Below are 11,277 nucleotides of genomic sequence, written 5' to 3' on the forward strand. Positions count from 1 at the left end.
CGTTCAAATATGATCTGATGTTATTTAAGGTTTTATATATCGGTGCTAAAAGTGTTGCTGTGTTCGCTCATAAATACAAAAGCACTTGCAGTGTGAAACACATAAAAATATATCACGATCGCTTCTCGGACAAAAAGGGTACCATAAAATATTTTTAAGACAACACATACCTACTTAATTTAATGTTTAATTGTTTAATTTTAAAGTGTAAGTGTACTATTGCATCATACAATTTACATTCCTGTTAATACAAATTATCTTATAGTCAAATATATATTAGTTCAGGATACATCGCCCATTTTTGCAAGTGACTACTATCAAGGTGATTTTCCGTTTGTAGCTTTATTTTGATGAGACACCGAATAATTTCGTGTACGAAACTCTCGATTGTGGTAGCTAACAGAGATAACAAGGATAAAATTTTTTGATTTGATGGTTCTCAAATATTTATTACGCAATTTGTAGGACAATATTTCTGTTGAATTATATAAACATTAACTAAGTGAAAACAAAAAAATCAGCTTGTTAGTAATCATTTATGATGACCTCGTTATCGATACACTTTGGAAAGGGGGACTCTTTGAATCAACCATAGATTTTGTAGGACTTTCGTACACGAAATTATTGGGCGTCTCATCAAAATAAAGATACAAACGGAAAATTAGCTTGATAGTAGTCACTTGCAAAAATGGGCGATGTATCCTGAACTATATCATCTAAAGAATGGTATAATTTAGGTAAAGGCTGTGATATCCGATATTTGAAACGTGAGAAATGATGGAATGTGCACAAAATATCATTGAGCTTATTGGTAGGTACTTAGTAAATCAAATTTATAGACTTAGTTAATTATTATAACAAATTTAAAATGTTTTGTTAATGATGCCTTACTTGCCTTGTTTGTGTAGACATGATACTTATATCTGCTTAGACTATAGTAATGTATTAGTTATTTAAAACTTAAAAAACAGTGGCTGTTAATAAATGCTATTGCTTCAAAACTGTGGCGGGACCAAGATTTTCATGAAAAAAGCATCTCACCTGAACTATCTATATGATTAAAATGTATATCTATTGCACCCTCATGATCTTTTAAGACAAACAAGCAAAAGCGAAGTGCTAAGGAGGGCTCGGAAAATCTTGTGGATATTTTTTTTATGATTGATCTCTCTATAAATAAAAAATATTTCATAATAACGTACCTAAAGACTGTGAAAGATATAGGTATATTATGCTTATTTTGAAACAGCGATTCTAAAGGTTATGGTGAGATGAAGGGATCTGAAAATATTTTATATTATAATATCGAATTATGTTAAGTATTATTCGTAGATAGATACTATTTTAGTGTTATTTTTGTAATTATATAGGGAAATAATATGTAATCCATGTATAATCAATGCAATTTATAAGTATGAAATAAAAAACAAATTTTTAATTTATCAATTATTTATTTTACAACCCTGTACCGTATAACGAAATCACAGTTTAAAAATAATATATATGAGAAGTATTCAATGTAAAAATATCATTAACATCTTATATTTAATTAATAACGTACATAGTCGTATTAAAATATCACTCATGTATCATTATATCAGTATTGTACTCATGCCAATTAAAAAAAACTTCGACACCTCTTCATACCTACCTTTTAAAAAAAACGTATTATTATTTTGTGAGTATTAATATTATTGTAGCATTAACTAACTAAAGGTAATACTAATTTTAATAAAGGTAATCCACGTTGTACATGAACATTAGAGATGTCAGAGCTCATTTATTGTTGTTGCTGAGATAACCGTGTGAATTGGCAACTGAAACAAATAAAAACACAGTAATTTTATTTTCAGTGAAATTATATTCAAACCACGGCTTGTAAAATTTTTATCCACACCATGCAAACGCAAAATGAAATATTATTTATTTCAGAAAAAACACGGTACCAAAACAAATTTAATTATAATTATTAACTATAGCTCCCACACTTGAACTTGTTTTGAATAATTTAGAAGTTTTTACAAAATATATCTTTAACAATTAGAATATACCTACTCAATTTTAGGATAATATAGGATGACGAATGTACGCACTACGTAAATATCACTACTGCAATGTACAAAAAATTAAATCAGTATACTTTAAGCTGTTGTGTATGGGTTGTAAAGAAAGACTTCTGACCGGATGATAGGATAGAGGATTCGACATTAGACGAGCGTGCTCTACACTTACCTTTAAAATTCTCCTCATAATAACATAGCATCTTCCACATCATTTCACCAGTGATCTCATTATTAGGCAAACTGCCTCCAAACCTTTCCATGAGCGCCACACCATCCACATGTTTAAGTAACGAATTCATGTCGGTTCCATGGAAATAGATTCTCGATCGCAGCTTTTCTCTTAGAAATGGTTTGAAAATGGCAAATAGCATGTTGAATATGTAAGGTTGATTGACGATATGTACTCCTTTTAACCGAATCGGTATGCAATCCTGAAAAGTGAAAAAAAATCATTAACGTACTTAATTAGAACATGAAAATAATAATGATAAGAACAAGACATAAAATAATGCCAAAACAGTCACCACATCCATGTATGGCGGTTTCAGTTTCTGCAATATTCAATACATCCCTAAAATTAATAAAAAATAAATTAAACAGCATACCTGAATCCAGTCGACGACCATTTTTGCGAAGGAAGGTGTGAATTGCATTATATGTGAGAAGGAAAGCCCTTTCATATCCAGTATGACGTTGACCCCACAGACCTGTGTGCGAGGCTCCACCATCGCTGACTCCAGACCCAGTTGGACACCACGGAATACTTCTGTTAAGGGAACCTCCCGTGGTTTCCATCCCTCTGAAATAGAATAGTTCAATATAAATTATTATCATTAATCTATTACGATATTTATCATGACGCTCAGTGATGTGAAAATTTTACTACCAATTACAACTCGGGTCTTGGTATTGTAAATTGTTTGAAAACTTCTTAGAAATTATTGAGTTTGCCGTCCTCTAATTAAGAATTACGTGATATAAGGAACTGTAGGGTATATTACCCCTAACATGTTTTTAATGAAAAAATATTATTCTAGGGTTCTTTACGTCTAAGAAGAATGAATAATATAGTCCATTATGTTATGGTAATTAAATAGAAAACCTACCTCCACATTCAACAAGCATAATACGTCGGCCATTACTATCCCTCGGTGACAATATAGATACGACGGAGTGGTCGAAAGCTGCCCTCACAACGCTGGGTCGCAAGTCGCGGCAGTGTACTTCATGAGCCAATCTGAACTTGTAGTATGCTTGTATCTGAAAAATAAATTTATAAATTTTACATTCAATTTAGGTCTTAATCAGGCTTCTGTGTACCTTTCTTTAAGATCTTTCCAGGTAATCTTATTCAGATAGGTATATGTTGGAACTAAGTTACAAATCGCGCGTTGCGAAAGGGGGCTAGACGGAATTATTTTAGCTAATTTTTTTGTTTATAAATGGAAAATTTTAAACAACGAATGAATCAATTATAAAGTAGCCTTACTAAAAATGTAATAAATTAATTGATGAATAGAAAAATTACCCTTTTAAAAGCGCTTTCTGCGTAAAACTTGCATGGTCGTAAAAACTTCATGAGGAAAGCATCATTTTCCAAAGGTATTACGAGGTTTGTTTCACCTGTAAAATATATAATAAACTTCGCATTAGATAGGTACATCGCTGATCTATATACGTATCATACAATCCGATATAAAGTTATTATACAATTATATATTATTACCCTGTTTATTTTTTATTTATTTTTTTATGTTAGAGCAAGCAAAGGGGCAGGTAGGCCACCTGATGTTAAGTTGTCATCACCGCCCATAAACACTTGTAACACGAGATGTGTTGCAGGTGCTTTGCCGGCCTTTTATGGACAAATAAGCTCTTTTCTTGAAGGCCCCAATGTCGTAGTTGTTCGTGAAAACCGCAGTTTCATCACTTCACCGTACGCGGAAGGAAGTTGCGGGTGGAGCGGACAGTGGTGGAGCGCCAAGATGGTGCGGATGGAACTGGTTTTACGGCGTGTGGTCCGGTGGTGGAAACTGTGCGGCTATAGGCTATAGGTGGAACAATTCCTCAGAGCATTCCCCATAGTAGATTCTGTACAGTATACAGAGAGACGCAACGTCTCTTCGTACTGACAGAGGATCGAGCCTATCGGAAAGCCTACGGTCATCGACAATTCGAGCTGCTCGACGTTAGATGCGGTCAAGAGGAAGGAGTTGATACTGTGGGGCTCCGGCCCAGAGACGAGAACAGTACTCCAATATTTATTTTTTGTCTTTTGAGATATTCTTGAAAATAACTGAATCTAATTTAAATGAGTTACTTTAATGATGTCTTTAAAATGTACCTGATACATTTTATTAATTTCAAATTTTTCCGTATGTGACGTTAATTTAGTACAAAAACATCGACAAGAATATTAGATAATATGTAATTTTAATCCAACATACTTCGGCTGTTATTCTTACACATAGGTGTGAATATCGACTTTGTACTTAAATAATATAGAAGTGCAAAATCTGAAGTCCACAAGCACTATATTCTGAGATTTTTGTCCACTTATATTCATATTTTTTGTAATAGGTACCTAATTGTTTTTACATTAATCGCAATTTGCGTCTTTAAATTTTTTGTGTTATTGTATTTTTTAATGTTAGTTTACGGTCACTCCAACAAATGGATAAATAAATGGACTGGAGGATCGTTGTAAATTATTTCAAGGAGTTTAGATCTATCATGTAGCTTATTAAAACAACCGGACTCCAGAGCGCCAGAACAAAGGTCAATTATAATTGGTCGTTAGCAATTGAAGATAACGTTGGCTTGCTTGCAATCGATTCATATGCATTTGAGATATTTTCATAAATTGCTTTCCGTAAATTAAAAGATACCTAGGTAATGTTGTAAAGTAAAAACAAAAAAGTTTAATAGCGACATACATGTCTCTATTCATTTGTGACGTGGTAACTGAGAAAAGAAACCTATAGTTTTACCACAGTCTAATGAAAATAATATTTATACTGTGGTTTTACACTGTTTTACAATACTAATATTGTGCATTGAGCCAAATGTCAAACATGTTTTTTATTCAAATAGGTAGGTAGATAATGATAAAAATATTATTTTGGAAGATCTTTTTTTTGAGTACCTATTACAGAAGTTTCGTCAAAAACGGCTTATCTGGTACTAGCGTTTAGCTACTATTATGTATTCTCCGATTTTTGATTCTCAAAATGAGATTATTAAAAAAGAATGTATTTTTGTTTTGTTTAAAAATCCAGTATAGTTTAGCTATGTATGTCTAAAATTATCTAAAAAATAAACTTTGGTAAAATTGATACACAACAAAATGTTACGTATACTTTCGTGCTAGAAATAAAATGAGATTCATTGACTATTTAGATTAAAATGCTTGCTTTGGTTTTGAATAAGTCCATGAAAATAGAATCTTTTAGCACATTATGTTGGGTCGGCATGAAAGTTATACCTAATAATTAATATATATAATACATAGACACTATTAAATACTTATCAATTATCGTTCCGATAAAAAGTTATTTAACACCTGTCTGGATTTGATTTAATTTTAAACGATTAGAGAACTTCTGTTTCGATCGGTGTATCATTTTTGCGCCCTTAAGTATAAACGCATACAGCTTATAATACAATGCGTCCTATGTTATTAAAAAGATAATTATAAAAAATCGATTTAACTATCTAACAGCGATAAAATTGTTACAATACGATGCTCAAACAATATCTATATAAATATTAAAAAAGTAATACTTATGTAATTTCAAGTTTCGACAAGAACACGTAAATCCAACGAAAAGTTACGTTACTCGTTAATAATCGAAATATGAAAAATAGGCTCAAGTACATGAAGGAAATACATAGTAAACAAATAAAGAGTAGGTAGGTGATGCTGCTGGTAAATATACATGCATAGATCAGTTATTGCCTCCAGGCTCTAACTCATTAGCATTTCTACGCAATTCTAGGCTCCATCCTCGTGGTAATTAGCTTCATTGGTACAAAAGAGAAAGTAACTAGTAAGTAAACAAGCAGTTACTTAAGTTATTTAAAATAAATAATATTATTTATTATATTCGGTGTTTTATTTGATCCTAAGACTCCCTCCTATCTTAAAGAAAAATTTAAATATCTGAACGAACATAGTGTCACTCTCCGTTCCTCCTCACCGGACTAACTTCTTCCACTCCTCCTACTATCACTGCCATTAATCTCTGGAATTCGTTACCCGAAGAGATAAGACGTGCTGAACCGATTTTCATTTTCAAAATTTAAGTTAAAACACATTATTTAAAACTGTCTCAAGCTCGCTGTTAGTTTTGCTACTTACGTATATGTATTTATTAGTAAGTATATTTAAATGTTTATTAATATATGTATAAGCCATGAGGAATGTTTATATTTGTAGTACATATTATTTTAATAAAATCTTTCATTTTTAATTTATTATGCACCACTGTCCACCATACTCTGCATTTGTCCTAGTCGATTGGGTTGCCTGGCAGAGATCGCTGTCAGCGATAAGGCCGCCCTCTGTACATTGTTAATTAAGTAATTATGTGTTATAAATTGTCCTATATGGTGTACAATAAAGAATTTTTCATTCATTCATTCATTATTTTTTGCGCTATTTTTTGAATTAAAATAATGTGCTGAATTAATCTTTATAAATTTAGGAACTCTATAGCGATTAATTCATTTTTTTTTTTTCAAATAAAACATTATAAATATACAAGAGTAAATTAAATGGAAATTCAGATAGAGACAAAAGTAGAACTTAGAGAAGATACAGAAGAGATACTTTTAGTTGGCAGTATGAGGATTATATTTGTTTGAAATATTCGCTTCAGAAACTAGTAAATGTGTAAAACAATAAACATAAATTGTATCCAATAATCATTGGCATTGAAACTCATTCAATTAATTAGAAATTGGCCTTGAATCTCTATAGTCTATGAACGAAATAAGCTATCTAGTAATCTATGGTCAAATCCAACAGTTTCTAATAAATTAACAATTCGTTCCATTTTATTTTTTACGACAATTTATAAGAATAAATGCAGATACGCTTATGTAATTCCACTTTAAAGTTTTCCACAACATTTGCTCTTACTTTCGTGTTTCGAACACCGCTTTCACTTTTTAAGCGACTTGTAAATATTTACCTTCCAGGTAAACGATAAAAGCTTTCAAACAAGGTAAATATAGAATATTATAATAATATATACCTAAAATAATAATATTATGTAGATTCGATCAGAATATTGAAACTTTTAACCATGAAATTTGTAAAACCACATACAAATGTATTTTTATATACCTAATTAGTATAATCCATTTTTATTATAAAAAATGTAACTTCATTTTTAAGTTACACAAGAACCAGTTTTTTAACGATTGCAGTTTACATATATTTTTATATGTATGTACTTAAATATATTATGTCTAGTACATAATATATTTAATACTACGACGAGTTTCCTACTAACTCTACATTTTGTAACATTTAATTTAAATGGGTACAATTTACGCTTTACTCACCTTTTAAAAGCTCACGCAGTTCTCGTAAGCCTTTTTCCACATTTTCTGGCGTTTCTCTAAGTTCGTTTTCAGCTTTTTCTACATAAAAGTCTTCTGTAATGGGATCGGTCTCTAATTCGATTTTATGTCCACCCCACAAAACGTAAGGGGCGCCATCCTCTTTGTATTGTAGACCCATATTATGTACGCTTAATAAAAAAACTTATTATTAGAAATAACCATACACTTTTGTGAGACTGCAGCAAGATTTTAAACAACTGCCGATATTGCGTTATACCGGTCAATCCCTTCACTCGAAATGCCACCGATTAAGTAACTCGGCACAGATTTCACATAGGCATGGCAAACATAAAATATGAAATATGCACACAAAGCCTCTCTTAAATAATTTAGATTTGTGGAAAAATATGTAATATATAGGTATTTTCGATTAAGAATTTTCAAGTCACGATATTTCGAGATCAACGCGCAGACAGAGCCAAGCGATGTGTTGCGCTTGACATCAAACTGAGACTATTCCTCCACCGCACCAACTTTGAAACGTACTGTACTAACTTTTAAACTTACGATAGCAGTCAGCGTTCATGTCCTACCTCAATTACGATAAGATGATAAATAAAAAATAAATTTTCATAATCTTCATTAAAGTTGCTTGAGCAGTTTAGGCGTGAAATGTGCACACGCACAGACAGAGACACTTTTGCATTTATTATATGTATTAGGGATTATAACACCAAATGGATGCAGGTAAGAAGGAAAATAAATACTGTATACTAATATTATTATAGAGGTAAAGTTTTGATCCTCGGATCTACTGAAGCAATTTAAAAAATTATTTTACCATGTTTTCTGTTAGTGTTTTTTTATTTGTTTTTATCCCGGGTCCAAACGGATGGAGCTGGCATGAGTGACTAGTACAAATAAATATTTATTGGTAATATGTCGATATATTATGTAGTTCTTATCTTAGTTAATAAAGTTGCAACTTGCATGCTCTATATGCTTAAGAAGTACATATTACACAAATAGATGTAATCAAATTTTAATAAACGTTCAATTCTTACTATGTTGTTTTTCAGCTCATTATCTATAATAGTCTTAGATATAAAAACGTCTAAACAATGAATCAAAATGAATGAAATACACTGTAATTTTCAAGTGACTTTTTTTAAAGAATCTTTCTAAATACATAATGACATTCACGTGTAACTCGTGTAATGCTAAAGAGATGCAATGAATATTCCTTCTTCTATACAAAAAAGCGTGTTAAAAATATACTATGTACTTAGTTGTAAGTATGTAATAGATACGTAAATGTCAACTTTTATTAATGAAGCATTTCGTAATAAAGGTGTTACTTAGATGTAATTAGTATTCTTTTTAAATATAAGCACAAATATCTAATATCGTTCTAAAAGTTAAAAACCAGCCATAAAAGGTAGAGCCGAAATAATTTGTAATTAAAGTAATAACATTAAATAATAATATTTACTGCATTATTACGATGTCAAAAAACAACAAAATTCTACTAAATAAAATCACTTGTAAGTTATATCACAGGGCCACACTTACATACCCAGCTGTTCCTTTACATTATTAGTATAGATTTAATTATACAGGGTTACTTGTAAAACACCAGCAACCTCGCAGGACAAGATAGCTAACATCATAAGAAACAACATTTGTTCTACGACTTTTGATAATTTGTTAGATTTTATTTTCATACAAAAAAAAAATATTCACTTAATTTTCCGTTTGAATATTATAAACTCTACGCGCATCCCAAAAATTACGTAAACAAGCAGCGAACGAGAGGAAGGGGGTGTCGCGTCGTCGTTTCGATAATGATTAGAACATAGACTTACAAATGTTTGGAGAGTACAATAAAATATTAAAAAATCATTTAAAATAATTTATTGCGTTATGCCAAAAGTCGTAGAACAAATGTTGTTACTTATGATGTTAGCTACCTATCTTGTCCTGCGAGGTTGCTGGTGTTTTACAAGTAACCCTGTATATACAGCCTGAAAAGTGTTAATTATCTCAAAATAAATGTAAATTTTAAATAAATGTATGCTTAATTTACTTTTTAATAAATGCCTTTGGGCAGTGGTGGCTCAGTGGTGAGGACCTCGGACTTCAAATCGATAAATCACTTGAGAGTGCAGGAAATAATTTGATTTCACAATTTATCTGCGCATGTGGTTAGCATTGTTAGCAACACCACTACTTGAACGGTTCAGGAAAATATCGTGTAAAAACCGACATCAAAAGTTCGACAACTTTTATTATAGTAGTGTTAATTCAAGCAGAGGATTAAGAACGAATGCTTTCGAGACATGCTTTTTGCTGTCCGGCTTTAGTGGTAATTTAAGTTTCCAACCTCATATTTGCTCAGCATTAAAACTTAGGCGACTTAAAAATATTTATTCATATAAAATCAATTTGTAGATACCTATTTGAAAAAGTTGTTATTTAACGTTCAAACATTAATTCAGTGTATACAAACCATCTTATAAATGAATATATATTTTATATTAAAGGCGAAAGTTTGTATGGATGTTTGTTACTCTTTCACGTAAAAACTACTGAACCGATTACAATGAAATTTAGCACACATATAGAGGGTAACTTGGATTAACACATAGGATAATTTTTATCCCGGAAATCCCACGGGAACGGGAACTATGCGGGTTTTCCTTTGCAAACGCGCGCGAAGCCGCGGGCGGAAATCTAGTTACTCATATAATAAAGAAATAAAACAACATTTTTTATTTTTAAACATTTAATAAGTATTTCCATCATTGGGCATACAAAATATTATTCTATCTTGAGCAAGTCAGGTATTATTCCACTTAAAATTCTATACCACGCTTTTATTTTCCAAAAACGTTGAAACAATCAAGTACTCTACGACCCCACTTATTATAATCCTTAATGTCTTTTATCGCAATACAATCAGATATAACTTTGGTTTATCTCACAATTTCTACAATTCACTTAAATATCCTTAAATGTCATGAAAACCTTGATTCTTCATCTGAATGGGTTATTCCATTTAGCCCCGTTGACATATGCCACGTTGTGTCACAAAGCTCCTCCTTTGTTAAGGGAGCAGTTAATGGGGACACACGGAATAACCCATTTAATTTTGCTTACATGAAAATAGTCACAACATATTATAAACGTACATGTGTCACGTCACAATCACCCTTAAAATTTTAATGCAATTTAGGTATTAGTAAGTATTAACATACATCATGAACTCGCCAAAACCCTGTTTCCGAACAATGTAAATAATTTCCAAAATTTAGAACCTTCTTTATCACAATAGCTGCGTTATACAAGTCTGAACTTTTCAGATATCCGTTGATATAGATGCCCGCATTCTGAATTACCACATATAAATATCGAAGTTGAAAACTTGCTGTGTTTGTTTTATTCTCCAGTACATTATGATTTCACAGCACCACCACATTCACAGCCACAAAATTAATATTACCTATTATATCAAATTTTGATTTGCATGTGTCATGAATTTCGCTCAATATTCAGAAGTTCATTTAAAACGACAATATTAATTTATATAAATCATGTATAAACATCTCTTACAATCCGGTTGTACAATATAAAAAATCCAGTC

The 11,277-nt window shown here is 31.3% G+C and overlaps 1 protein-coding gene across 1 annotated transcript; it reads right to left on the reverse strand.

Moving 5' to 3' along the window:
* Positions 1 to 1,438: 1,438 nt before the first annotated feature.
* On the reverse strand, positions 1,439 to 7,867 carry LOC123705956 (alpha-tocopherol transfer protein-like). Its single transcript, XM_045655078.1, has 6 exons — positions 7,635 to 7,867; positions 3,592 to 3,686; positions 3,170 to 3,323; positions 2,669 to 2,862; positions 2,233 to 2,494; positions 1,439 to 1,817 (listed from the first exon to the last, which is right to left on the reverse strand). The coding sequence occupies exons 1-6, from the start codon at positions 7,810 to 7,812 to the stop codon at positions 1,777 to 1,779; spliced, it is 924 nt and encodes a 307-aa protein (XP_045511034.1). The 5' UTR covers positions 7,813 to 7,867; the 3' UTR covers positions 1,439 to 1,776.
* Positions 7,868 to 11,277: the final 3,410 nt, after the last annotated feature.

Source organism: Colias croceus, chromosome 3 (genome assembly GCF_905220415.1).
Source record: "Colias croceus chromosome 3, ilColCroc2.1".
NCBI lineage: Eukaryota > Metazoa > Arthropoda > Insecta > Lepidoptera > Pieridae > Colias > Colias croceus.